General features: G+C 40.8%; 1 protein-coding gene across 1 annotated transcript in view; it reads right to left on the bottom strand.

Moving 5' to 3' along the window:
• The window catches only part of lama2 (laminin, alpha 2), a 153,672-nt gene that overhangs the window by 88,193 nt on the left and 50,741 nt on the right, over positions 1–14,738 (bottom strand). Inside the window, exons 16-20 of the mRNA XM_041959394.1 lie at positions 13,722–13,933; positions 12,229–12,340; positions 11,133–11,246; positions 7,643–7,770; positions 2,973–3,059 (exon numbers count right to left, since the gene is read on the bottom strand). Coding sequence (XP_041815328.1) covers positions 2,973–3,059; positions 7,643–7,770; positions 11,133–11,246; positions 12,229–12,340; positions 13,722–13,933 — 653 coding nt within the window. The remainder of the gene's footprint in view (positions 1–2,972; positions 3,060–7,642; positions 7,771–11,132; positions 11,247–12,228; positions 12,341–13,721; positions 13,934–14,738) is intronic.

The following is a 14,738-nucleotide window of genomic DNA, read 5'->3' as shown; positions in this document are numbered from 1 at the left end:
TAACATTGACAATAATCATAGCCATCGCCGCTGCTTCCTGTTCGCCCTCTAGATAAAAAAGGGATCCATTAAGTGCTTCATATCCATCATACTCAGAGCTAGATGGTGTTGAGTCACCAAAATCTAAATGAATGTGTAAAATCTGAAATACCATTAAAAGACCAATAACATGCAGATATACTGACAAACCCTAGATAGCACTAAATGGCAGCTTACAACGCAAAGTGTTTCAGCTGACTTATTTGTTAGGCAGCTGCATTAAACAGCTTTCAGCCAAATTCTAAATGGCTGTTTATGGACAGGAAATTGAAAAGCAGAATCACTTAGCAGCGAGTGGATAGTCTATTAGCATGGGAGGAATAGAGTAGCTTATTCTGTTAAAGCCCATAATACAGACAAATTGGCACATTACAATTAATTACCACTAACAACAACAAAAGCACTGTAGATAATGAAGTGTAATGGCAGGTAGTGCATAGCAGGTATCAATTAGACTAATAAAACAAGAAACAGCCAACTGCTGATTACCTCTTTAATACTGTCATCAGTAATAAAAAATATTATTTCACATTATTCCAGCTCTTGTACTCTCCGAGTCAATGCAGCTACAAACCGTCTCTCTTTCTTTCTCTTTTTTGTTTACCAGCTGTCCTCTCTCTCTGACTGCAGGCACCATATGGCATCAGAGCAGCACACACACGACCGCAAGAAAGTAAATACGCAGAGGTATTCTGTATATTCAACAACGGATACACATACACACACAAATGTATACATGTGGCGCACAGTCTTGCCAAAAACAAATGCCATCATTGCTGGAGCTTTATCCAATTCACTCGTATCAAAGCAAATTTTCAAACAGATATTCTCGCTAATGGATGGATGTACTTCAGAAAGAGAGTTGGGGAACTTATAAAGCCGGGCCCCTCAGTTGACACTTGATCATTAGCTGGGTTTTCATCCAAATTCTCACCAAATTTTGAGAAAATCTGCAAAAGAAAATGCAAATGAATGCTTGTTTCTATTCAGGGCCGTTAGGCGATTATTAGGAGGTGGTCCATCGAGATAAGAAGCAGGTGGTGCAAATTCTCCTTTCCGAAATCCGTAATACCATCGCAGAAGAAGAGGGCGCAACAAGAGGTCATTCAACAAGAACCTCAAACTGTGGAAAAAATGTAGGAAAAAGGATGTATTAATGTGAGGAAGGTTACATCAGATCTGTGTGGAGCGATGAGATGTTTCAACCCTCTTCTTCTCCTCCTGCTCATCTCAGAGTGGAAACAAGTGATCCATCATATGAGTTTGCGATATCTGAACGTATTCGAAAAAAGTGGTCATCTCCAATTAAGTGCATTAAATGCACTATTATTACAAATAGACAAAAACCTTTTTGTGTAGCTGAATTTTGCGGTTTCTATCAACCTTTTGTCATGTGATACTTCAAAATGCGCAAAGCGTTGATGGAAACACGGCTATTGGCCGGGTTGCAGTGCAGATGCCTCCCTGTGACAAACAAAGATGAAAAACGGACTGACAATGAGTCAGTTTGCTTTCCGGGCGTGAATGAGGTTTATAAAAAGACTAAGAGGCAGACAGAGACATTCTGCTGTGGACAGCATGGCGAAGCATGCCGACTATGCATAGCAGCAAGCTGAGTCGCCGTCTCCACCAGCAGCTCTCTTTAGGGGGCAACAAACAGCAAAAGCCTGGACAAAGGTGCAGCTGAAAATCTATTTATCAATTAAGGTGCCCACCTAACACTACCTGTCGTAAGAAAATAGAAATTCAATTTGTGACCAGCTCACAAAAGCATTTCTTGTGCTACTTGGGCAACTCACACATGAAGTGATGCAAAATCTGCAAAAATTCAAGCCTTTAAAGGATTCAAGGATGAACACATAGGAGACAAAGCAGCAGTGCATCCAGTATGCTACAGCACTGGAGAGACAGAACAACTTTCCTCTTTCTACAGGAAAAATATCAAATGTACAAGGTCAGTGACTCATTTGTGCAGTAAAAGAAACTGTTAGCATGACTTATCAAGTACTTTGGCCTGCACTGCACACCTCAGCTCACATACACACATTACAACAATATGGTGTCAACAGCATTCAGCTGACATTCAATGTTCAGTCGATGCACTGCCATCCAGCAGAACTGCGCAGAGGGCTTTATCTGAAGTTGCTGAGAAGCTGAATTGTCACAGTGACACGGCTTAACTTGACTGCAATGGCAGTTACAACAATAACTGTTTTTCAAAATGGAAAAAACTTAACTATACTGACTACTGGCTCATCATTTCAGCTGTGGCCAGTTCAGTTCAATACCAAACTGTCCAAATGCACTGAATTTGAGTGAGCCTGGGCGGCAAAAAGACTGTATTTACTCAGTCTGCGTCACCACATGACAGTATAGCCTGAAGTTTTAACAAGACCAGCATCCAGGGAGTTTTCTCATTAGTCCCGCGGTGGTAAAGAAGCTCACAGCTAATGGAACAAGAATGTCACTCCACTAATAAATGTGCTGTGGACAGAGAGCTAGATGGACAATGAGACATGGAGTGCTCAAAAAACGGTTAATGAGCATCAGTGTCTGTTTTCATTTGGGAATGGCTGACTACAGACCTGATTTATTGTCCAAATAGTCATTTGTAGGAATGACAACAATAACACTGGGTTTATATTTAAGATTAGGGTTCATTTCCATATTTGAAATTGTGCCGTTCTGCAATTATGCCTTGAAACACTGTTCGTACTTAATGGGCCAGAGAGTTTAAATACTGTCAAAACAGGTTTTTAGATTTAGATAAACAACGATTAATTGAGTAATTTCCACTTCCATATTCAGTAATAATAAACTTTGCTACACTTCCAAATTAAGCTAGAAGCCATTAAATTCAACACATTGCCAAAAAGTTTAACCATTATGTGTTTTTCTGAATGTGTTGCTTGGTTTGTTTTCGTGTGTGTTACCTGTCACATCGCGGCCCCGCGTATCCAGGCTGACACTGGTCACACAGCAGCTCCCCTTCTTCACCGAGGTGGCAGGTGGGGCTGAAACTATCCGGGTTGCCATGGTGACGTTGTTGTTTTTGTTGAGTTTGTTGATGAATTCGGTAGCGTTGCCCCAGTGTGGAGAGAGGGAGGAGGAAGGCGAGAAAGAGAAGAGGACAGAGGCGAGTTAAGGCCATTGTTTGTCTCCCCATATATGTCAACACACACAGACACACACCTGTGTCCTCACTTTCACTTTCCAATCCTCACATTCACACTGTGAGACACACACACAATTCCCTCTCTCACACCACAGGCTCCTGAATCTGAAAACACTCTTCCTGCCTACCAACTGTAACCTAAATGAACTGAGAGAGAGAGAGACAGAGAGAGTAAAACGATAGTCTCTCCCTCATTCTGTCACCCTCCCACTTCCACAAACTATAGATAGTTCTGCTGGCTCGGGTTCCAGGTCCCAGACTGACTCACTGGCTGACTGACTGACTGACTCTCTGACTGCAAGCTGCCTCACTGAGTTAGACAACAAAACGCTTTAAAAACACTGAGCTTTTGTAATTTAATTAGATTTGTCTGTATAATAGAAGTACTATATAACCACCACTACTCGTGCTGGGCAAAGGTTAAGTCAAGGTGCTGTTTTTTTGGGGGGGAATTATGACGTGCAGAGGAAAGAAAAACATTCAAGTACAAAATTATATCTGATAACACTTGAGCTGTGAAAAAGCCTGTTGTACTGCACTCCACATGTCTTTCAGTCGTATACAATACTGGCAAAGCATTACCTTTTATTACAGATTACACGCTGCTACTGTAGGAGCGAGTAATATGATTAAAATCATCTATCACACTATTCACACACCGGCCACTTCATTAGGCACACCTGCGCAATGTAACGCAATCCTACACCACAGCTCCCCCATGACATCTACCTTCACGGAGCTCAGAATTTTTCAGTTTTTACTGTCACTATCAGAAAGGTGATAATTCTACGTTTTGTTTATTACTGAGGTCGTAGTGGGTGGTGGTGTTTTACTGGAGTGAGTTATACTAAAAGGTGTTTCTAGTATTCTGACCCTCTCATTAATGGATATGGGGTGGCCATAACATAAGTAACACCTCTCAATATACAGTGATCCCTCGCTATAACGCGGTTTACTTTTCACGGTTTCGCTACTTCACGGATTTGCATCGTGCATTGTGTTCTGCATTCTGATTGGCTAAAAAGTCACTCCGCTTCTTCTCTACCTGTGCGTCAATAACGTTGCAGTTTAATATGTACACGTACGTAAAACAGCTTGCCAAATTTACATTACGTACGTGTAAATTCTCTTGTAATTGTTCTTCTCCCGAACAAACACACCTGCACCGCAGGCTTCAAAAGAAGAAAACACTGCAGAGAGGAGTCAGGATGCAGCGGCTCAGTCTGAAGAGCAGTGAAATACACCTGAGTCACTATTTGTCCGACTGTACTTTGTATTTTTTCATAATCATTTTTAATTTTCTCCCGTTTAATCCAATTACTCAGGTCGCGGTGGGCGGTGCTAATCTCAATTTGAAGCCTTCTGTTCACGTCAATGATTAAAATTATTATTTGACAGTACAGTACAGAAGTTATTTGTTGAAAAAAAACGTTTCTAAAGTACTTTTATTTGTGAAACAAATGCTTGAGCCTGTAAAATGGTTTGTTCTTTCTTTTCAGTGTATAACAGAGTATTTAATTGTATAATAACTGTAAAAAAAAAACAAAACGATTTCTACTTCACGGATTTTGCATATCACGGGTTCTTTTTGGAACGTAACCCCCGCGAAAAACAAGGGTATACTGTATTGCAGTCTAGTTCAACACCACTGCACCCTCAATAATAAACATGAGAGCATCAATCAAACCTCATCATTATTGTCTTTCTAAAGGCAAAAATTACCACAGAGCTTTTGGATGGATCGCGTTTCATTGCACAAATGTACCTAATGAAGTGGCCGGTGAGTGTGGACACAATTTATATGACAAAATTAATAATAAATAAAAAAAATAAATTGTTTATTGATAAAATAACCATCACATGCTGGATTTTTTTGCCAAAGCCTGCCAAAACCAGCCAAATTAAGTCAAATTACATTCATGCAAAAAGATTACAAATCACCATGAAGCACATTTAAACATCGCCTAAAATGCCGTTATATAACCAGATCTAAACACTGTCACATTACTCAAACCTGTTCTGTGAATGCAGGTAATTAAGATGAGATCACTGCACTGCTGGAATGAAGGCAGAGGAAAGTGGAGGTATACAGAACCACAGTTCATTATAAAAGTTGTTCGATAAATTTAATGGCTGAGCTTGCTAGCATCCTGATATATCAGGTCACGCCTGACAACACGAGCCCGCCCTTCAAGATATCAAATGTGTCTAAAGGCTTCATTCAACACTGACACACAACAAGAAGGCGCTTGGAAAGTGCATCTGCCGAGGCAGCCTAATCATCCAAATCATTTTCTCCAATAATAGAACTTGTTTAAATCTTTTAATCTGCATCTCATCCAGATCTACATCTAAATACAAATAATACTATACAACTACGCAGATTCCTCGGAGAATCTAAACCCTGGGAATATTAAGGCCTTTTACAGGGATTAATGACACAATCTTTAGGTGACTCAGACTCAAAAGCTGACTCATGCTCGTGTTGTCTGTATTTGGTTACAATAGGTCTCAGGGAACGGCTTTGGTTTCCTGGTACAGGAAATTGGTTGGGGATAGAAAAAAAAATACTAATGTTGTGGTGTGTATGTTGTGTAGCATTTTTTGGAGAAATTAGTTTTTTAAAACGAAAGTCAAAGTCAAAGTGAATCTGTGCAGGTACAAATGATTAAGGACTTCATGGATAAATAATTGACCAATGAACTTCAACTACATTTCCCTGAAATCCGTTAAGCAGATTTAGATCTAACTGACGGGCAAATAAAAAGACAGAGAAACCTCCTCAGCAGTGAGGTAATTAAGCCCGGGTGTAAACCAAGAGGAGCAGCACTCGAACACTAAACTGATTTCTACTGATTCGCTGCAAATCGCCAACCCGCTTCCTTTGCTTAAACTCATATGGTCATCACTTTATCAGATGTTCATAAGAGCTGAGGCATCACTGCTAAGTGGAACAGAGTGATTGGCTGGCTGGCTATTTGAGTGATTGGCTTCAGTGACTACTGTAGAAGGCTATTTTTGAGGGGCTGAAAGGCACAGCACCTTCAAGCTATTATTATAGCAGGGGTTAGAGGGAGGAAGAGATGTGTTGAGGTGAGAGACAGAGAGAGTTGTATCCTTCTTTAGCTCTGAGAGTTTTGGACATGACTGCATGAAGATTCTCAGCTGCTGCTGCCTGTGTGTGTGTGTGTGTGTGTGTGTGTGTGTGTGTGTGTGTGCGTCCATGCTGGTGACATCTGCGCACCAAACACACAGCATCTCTCTCTGGTCATTTGGAGAAACTGCAGACCTTAGATCAGATCAGGAATCATTGTTATTGTCGCTGTGATTACTGATTTGTGATGTGTCAGTCCAGATTTTCTGCAATCCGTTTACTGCTAAGCCAGCTAGCCATAATGCTAGCTGTCTGAGGCTAATGCGTTGCTGGAACTATATTCTATGGAAATGTTGAATTATTGCTGGACTGTTAAATATCACTCTTTGCACTGTTGCTCTTGAGGACGGTATGTTGACAAGCTGAATTACTTTGTATTGGGACTTAATGTTGGTCTGTCACTGGTGGCTTTGTTTCTGTGAACGATGACGTCCGAGATAGTGAAGTTCAGCAGTGACAAAACATAGGCAACCTTTAGAAATACGATGACTTCGCATTCACAGGTGCCAGTAATCCTCCAGGGTAGCGGACACACATGGCTGCTCAAACTTGATACAGAAAGCAGTCGTTATGGACGACACAGTGGTTTCATGGGAGAATCGGTACAATCGCCACAAAGGTATCAACACTTTTATTCTCAAAATAAGGGTGGCTATGGAAATGTAAATACACACTTATCATGGAACAAATTATACTCTAGCTCATTCCCAAATTTTAATTGTCTACAGTTCACCAAGACGTGACAGCAGGGCCAGCATAGATAGGCGATGAACATGAACTGCTAAGAACATAAAAACTAACATAGAAACTTGAGCGCCTGTGATTTGAGACTGAAGTTGGCACAGCATGAGCGGTTTTGAATATGAGGGGAATGGTGTGACAAAGGTTTTAAATAATTGAATGACTTGTGGGAGGTTGGACTTTTCCACTGTGTTAAGTTTTCTAGCCACAGTTATGTTGATTCTGTCAACGGTGATGACATTTCCACCCACAGGGATGATGGTTCCCCACTTGTACTGACGCTTTTACCTGTGGTTATGATATTTCAGTTCGTGTCACTACAATTATACTCCTACCCACAGTGATGAAGACTCTATGTGTGGTGGAAAAAAAAGAAAAAAAGAGGTAGTCAGGAGTGTCAGGAAAGGAATGAACTGTAAGGAGACGGGTCAGAAAGAGAGGACAGGGGTCACACAGGCAGAGATGTGCTGGGGTGTGACTGATTGAAGCCTTTGATTAAATTGTGTCGTCATGGCAGCGTCTTCAGAACCTACTTGTTGCTAGGAAGATTGAGCGGACAGGTGCAGGGCTGACAGTCTGCAGGTGACCCACGGGTGGCGTTACCGTAGTAACCAGGTAGGCAGCTGTCACAGTGGGGGCCTGTGGTGTGGTGGGAGCAATCCTGGAGGAGACACATGGGTTAAAGCTCATTTATATCAGGAAAACAAACTGTTAGGGCAGTCAAACTATCTGATATAATAATATTACTATTGCCTTGACTAATACTAACATAATAAAGATGATATTGGCTTGAATCATCTTTTAGGCACGAAAAAAAGAGTTTTCTTCTTTTCCAGGAACATTTTAGTGCAGTGAAGTGATATTTCCTTTTTCCATTCATCATTAAGTGTTTTGGAAAAACTTTTCTTCTTGAAATTTAAGCGGGTGCAAATAATTAACTTTTTATGCAGTTCTTGGTGCATGTGTTGTAGACTACAAGACTACCTTGCATCATCTCTAGTGTAGTGTACAAAATGCTGAAGACAGTGAGGTAGAACTGGATCCAACTTTATCACAAAATGATGATGAAGCTGAATACCGAGCCACAGATGAAGATATTTCGTAGTTAATAGCAAGAGTGCAAGTTAGGACTAGAAAAAAAAAAACAAAAAAAACCCAGACCTGCTCTGTTTGAGTCTAATTAGTGTCACACTTTGCATCTCGAAGTAAAACATCAGAGAGGTCAAATTTAATAGTCTGCCTAACATTGTTGTTATTAAATAAAGCTGTCACACCAAATCATTGTTGAGCCGATAGCAGCAGGACAAACAATCTCGAGGAGGTCAAGGTTACTGACATGACTCAGGATTTGCATCACATTTTGTTACCATGAGTAAGCGAGCTCACTGCATTTAGAGGTACATCTTCGACCAAACACTGGGTCAATAATTTCCCTCTCAAACTTCTAACATATTTCAGAAAACCTTTTTTTTTTTTGCAACATATTTCAGCTTTGATGAGCATTGAATTTGATTGATTGATTATTGCTGCTAATGTTAACTGCAAAGGGTATAACGATAGAATCAGCTCACGGTTTACAACACTGGGTTTGTTGTTCAATACACCCTATTCTTTTTGAAGAAAGTGTGTGTTTGTGTATGCCTGTGTGTGTGTGTGTGTGTGTGTGTGTGTGTGCCAGTTATGTTCCAAATCATTTCCTTCTCAGATCCAATGTCTCTTCACATCTAAAACACACCTTGACACACACACACATGCTATTTTATCATATAGACCCAAGGCATCATTCAGCCATTCATCTGTAGCCAGAAAACACAGTGCTGAGGGAAGGGGTGTGTGTGTGTCCATCTGTCTGTCTGCCAGTCACTGTGTATGAACATGTATACAGGAGGTGTGTGTGTGTGTGTGTGTGTGTGTGGTTGTTTGTGTGCACATTCATGAGTGAGCTCATGTCAAGCTGTCTGTGGATGCAAGTGTGTGTGTGTGTGTGTTTGCGTGTGTTCCTCCCTCGGACATACTGCAGCATCCCCTTCATCTATAATGAAACATTACATGGTAAAACAAAACCCACAGCAGTGTGTGATATACACACACAGACATTGATACACACACAGTGTGTGTGTGTGTGTGTTTAGTTTGATGCTAACTGACAGATTAAGCCTGAGGCAATGTGTAGACTGGGGAGTGACGATGTGTATGTGCAGATGCACATCAGCAGGTCGGTATATATGTGTGTGAGTGTGTGTTTGTATGCTGTATTTCAGTATATTTAAATGTGTTTGTCTGTGTGAATTTGTCTGTGTGTGTGAAGCCAGGGCACGAGTCATAACCTACAGTTCATCTGATGGCCACTAGATGGCAGGTCCAAGAACACTGCACTGAAGCAGTGGCTTCTAACCTTCATGGTTTCTGTTAATTATGTTGTTCTGATTTCTGTGTCATAAAATGAAATTGAGAGCGGGTGCCTCCCTTTTATAAGCTTCTTCAGGATAGCCTGTATCCATACCATGTTTTCTACAGTTCATGAGTTGTACACTCAACTATAAATTGACCTATACATGTGAGCAATCCAGAGCTCCCAGCCAACTGATTTAGCCTCTCTCACTTATTCATCTTTAAAAAATGGGCAAGCCGACTGTTAAAAACATAAATAAAACATTAGCTCATTTACTAATGACAGGCAGGTTGACTTACTATTGTACCTTAATGATGATAAATGGCGTGACAGCTTTATGAGTTAAAAGAGAGATTACAGTAAATGATGTGTTGAGTGCAAGCACACCACATGCAATACTCAGAATACTCAGAACATGCAATAATTTTTCAGAAGATATTGCTTGTACATTTTGGTGACATATTCTGTCACCTTGCAAATATCCAAAGCAAGAAAGCCTTTTCATGAAAGCTTTTACATGTGTACTCCGAACACTTGACTTTGACTGTTTTCGGATAACCAATTCATCAGAAAGAGTAAGGCAGAGTGAATCATTTCACTTTGAGCACTGACTGAGGCCAAATGATCAGACAGACAGACAGACAGACAGACAAGTGTAGCAGGCCTTGACCACGCATACACAGACTTTTTGCCGAATAAACATCTTCCCCAGCGTTCGGACGTTTGAGGTCACCAAATCAAAGGTTTGTTAGAATGCCTTCTAAAGTGCAGAGTTTTCAAAACTGTTCAACAAACTGTTTTCTGTCCGTGTGTGCATGTAATACAGAGCATTTGGGGAAACAATGTCATCACCTCAATTCATGCATTCCCATTGTTGCTGTATGTAATGAGCATGCGTCTGAAACAACTGTGGCAGACTATTGGTTAGTTTGTTTGAGGACTCTCTAAAAACTTGGTATTTCACCCGCATGGGTGTGGTTTTGCTGGACATATGAGTGCCGTCTCAGCCTGTGTGTGATGCAGGTCTGTTTAGTCATGATCTGGGAGATGATGAAAAAAAAATTACATTTAGTTTTATTGTAGGCTACTTATATGACAACCTGTGTGCACCTTTGTAAGAATGCAGAACAGAAATCTTGAATTATTTGGTTTGATGAAAATGAGAAGTTGAGCTGAGTTGTAATGTATGGGCTTATTATATTTCTAAAGCTTGGAAAATTGGCAAACTTGACTGAAAAATCCACCCATGCAATATGAGGCCAGTTCATTTGATACGTGACAAGAATGACAGCGTACAGAATATACTATTCATGTTTAACTGTACTTCATAGATGGTCCTACTGTGTGTCGGTGGAAACTGATAGTCTGCTGCTTGGCTGCAGACCCCGCCCCCAACTGAGTTGATTTTTGTTGTTGGACATAATTTATTCCATCTAAATGTCGGTAAGTTTTGCATTATTTAGCTGTACATATTTTCTAGTATCATGTTGTGATGGTCAATTTGAGAATTTAGGATCAGTGAGGTAAAAGTTAAATAATTTGCAGGGTACAAGTACAATCACGGTTGCATTTAAAAAAAAATACCCATACTCATGTGGTCAAGCCCTTAATCATCTTATTGGTCATCCTACCAGGCAGTGTCCTGTGACCTCGTGGCACTGTGTGGCGTGTCCATGGCAACGACAAGCTTCACACACGCCATTATACAGATTCCCGTTCACCCTCCGAAAACCAGGAATGCATGCCTGAAACACACACACACGCACGCACGCACACGCACACACACACACACACACACACACACACACACACACACACACAGTTAGACGGGAGGACAGACACAGTTGTCTGTCTTTTTGCTGCTGCAGTGTGCAGTAATTACCCTGTGATCCTCTAATTAGCACCTCCAGTGTGTGTGTTTATGTGTGTGCAATTGTTTGCGTTCTGCTGCATGTTTCTGTGTGTGATTATGACTTTTGTGTTTGAAAGACGTAATGCGTGTTTGGGTGCATGTGAGTCTGTGTGTCAGTCTAGTCTAGAATAGCAGTAAGTCAGCGAAACACTGATTTGACCTTGTTGTCTAAAATGATGATTCTTTAATCAGTCATGTAATACAACGAAGTAACACATTTAAGAAACAGATATACTAAAAGCAAAATACAATAAAAACCACACTTTGGGGATCGTGCTGATGTGTTTGGATGTTTTTTGTGTAGCTCATTTGCTATTAATTGCACATGAATCCCGCTGCTCTAAGTGTAACACAGGTTTTTATTTCCAAAAACAAGTTTCCTTCCAGGGAGCCATTGATTCACTGATCTTTTTTCACTGTGGGATAAAAAAAATAATAAACTTGCAAAGACTTAAAATTTGCTTGAGATATAATTATACCTGATACCATTGTGTTATTAATAGTTTAATATAAGGTTGTTTTTGCAAGCAATTTTGCAACAATTAATGAAAAAAGTTACCTTTGTAGAACTTGGAGACAATGTGATTGTTCATTCAATTAATTTATATAGTCTTATTTTGAAAACACTATAAATAAGTCTATTTTATCTAGTCTGGAAAAAAATACTGTGTGTTTGCTTACTTTGTAGACCTTTATGTGGCTTTGCAGTACCTTTATTTACAGTACATACTGCTTTTTATTGTTTGCAGAGGACGTTTTAAAATTGCAGTACTGTAGTTGTGTGTGTGAGTGTGTCTGTGTGTGTGTGTATTTACCTCACAGGAAGTTCCAGCATATCCAGGAGGACAAGAGCATGTTTCTACAGCTGATGCACTCCTCTCCCCTCTAGCAGAGGGATTAGCTACCTGCATTGAGAATGAGTGAAGTCTACACACACACACACACACACACACACACACACACACACACACACACACACACACACACACACACACACACACACACACACACACACACACACACACACACACAGAGACAGAGACAGGTTAAAGTGGGGTTATTCACAGGCTATAACAAAGAGGTGCCGTAGAGTCGCAACTCTGGGCAAAGTATATTGTTTCATAACATTAATACCACCTTATTTAAAGCTGCTGAGAGTTAATGTTTGTTGCCACTATTCAATACTTAATATGTTACGTTTTGGAGCATAGTGCATTGGCTGTGCACATTAGTCTAATGCAGGCATCTCAAACCGGGCCGCGTGGCGTGCAAGTTTTCATTCCAACCAAGGAGGAACACACCAGGCTGGAATCAATTAATCAGCTGATCTCAGTCTTCAGCTGATAACTAACTGATCCCTTGATCTTGATTGGTTGGCCTGATGTGCTCCTCCTGGGTTGGAATGAAAACCTGCAGCCACACGGCCCTTTATGGAACCGGTTTGAGATGCCTGGTCTAATGGTTTTATACCACCCGGCATGGCTGTGATGTGATCCAGCCGATGCAGTTTTGTTCCGTCCTCCGCACAGTTTCATACCCCACCAGGAGCGTTTCAGAAGCAGAGCATTTTGCTTGGCCAATTATGTTGACTTGCTCAGATTTATTTGATTTGGTCATTTTTCCTTGATGATTGGGCTTCTACCACTGGTAAATGCAGTTAAATGGTTTCTTTTTGTTTGTTTTTATCTGGTTTATTGCAACCCGTTCTCATTCTCAGAATGTCAAATACTGATGCTTTATCACGGCACTAAGCTGCACCAGGTACCCTTAAGCATCTGTATGAGACACACCAGGCTTTCAACTCCAATGTAAACTCATCATATACGTCCAGAGCAGCTGCTCCATCCATGCAACATGTTCCCATCCAAGCGACGTACAAAGCCTTTCTAACACGTGGTTAATGTTGTGAAAAAGTTTGGTTCAGTTTAGGCACCAAATCTGCTTGGTTAGGTATATGGTAAGTATAAGGTGCATCTATATGAGACACCTGAGGGTTTATTTAACGTCCTGACGGCAGCTTTTTACTGTTGCTATATCAGTATATTGAGAGTCTGCACAGGCTGTTTTATTTTGAAAATTGACCAGATTCTCTATGCTGTTCCTGTCACTGACTTCCTGCCTGGCTTGATCTGCTACGCAGCTTCACGCTGCTTCTGTGGACAATATCTACACTTGTTTGGGTTGGTACAATAGTGACCAACTATAGGTACTCAAACAGCCTATACAAATGACGACTACATCCAGGACATTGTCATAAAATGTGAGTGTGCTGCATTGAAATGCATAACGTGTGTTTGTGTGTGTCTACCTGTACACAGCACTGGGCTCTGTGCTATAAGACGCCCTGACCATCAATCCGGTCACATTGGCCAAAACAGACAAGAAATCCCTCCGACCAATCGGCTGTGCGTTCTCTGAAACCAGGAAGTTCTCTGGAAGGAGAGCAATGTGACTGGTGCTTGGCGAGGACGGGTACACCGGCTGGCCAAACCTTCTGTCAATAATCTTGATGCCGCCTCCCTGGCAGAGACAGTTGAAAGAAACATTTTTTTTTATGTGTTTGGGTTTTTTTTCTCTCCTTTGTTGCAGTTCACTTTTAATTCCATAAATCTATAGAATGGATATTCTCCAAACCATAAATGGAGTGTGACACTTCTTTCAGAGAGGACTATATGATATCCAATTGAACTGGGGGGAAAAAAGAGAGTGAATGATGTGTCATTAGGTAATGAGCTGCAGTCTCTATTGACATTTTGAATGGACTGAATGCAAAGTGAATTGAGCCCGGGCCTGGTATCTGACTATCTCTTGTTGAGTACGGATCAATGGCATGTAGCAGCTAACGCAGAGTGACAACTACTGATGGAAGGGGGGGGGGGGGGAGCTCACCATGCCAATAAACCTTTAAATAAAAACTAATTGAAAGAGAGGTGATGGAGGGAGGGATGAAGAGACAGAAAGCAGCAGCAGCAGAGTCGAGAGATGCAAAGATAAAGAAGGAAAGATTGAGCAGAAAGGAGAAAGTCACCTCAGAGAAAATTGTTTTCATTAATTTCTGAAAGAGAGGCTTTTATTGTCTTTCCTTTATTGCCTCTCACTTCAAAAAAAAAAATCAAATTGAATAATATAAGGGTGAGGCTGGCACTTTTATATTTTTCTTATTATGAAGAAATCCTGTGAAAAGACCGAAGTCAACAACAATGTATTAGTCCATCTCCCAACACATCTTGCACTGTGGCATGTGTTCTTTTAAATATTGCTGATAGAGAAATAAGCTACAGCAAAGGTTTTTAAACACCGTGGGGGACAGCAAGCTCGCACAGAC

This window comes from Chelmon rostratus, chromosome 18 (genome assembly GCF_017976325.1).
Source record: "Chelmon rostratus isolate fCheRos1 chromosome 18, fCheRos1.pri, whole genome shotgun sequence".
NCBI lineage: Eukaryota > Metazoa > Chordata > Actinopteri > Chaetodontiformes > Chaetodontidae > Chelmon > Chelmon rostratus.
This window is presented reverse-complemented; position numbering and strand designations above follow the sequence as displayed.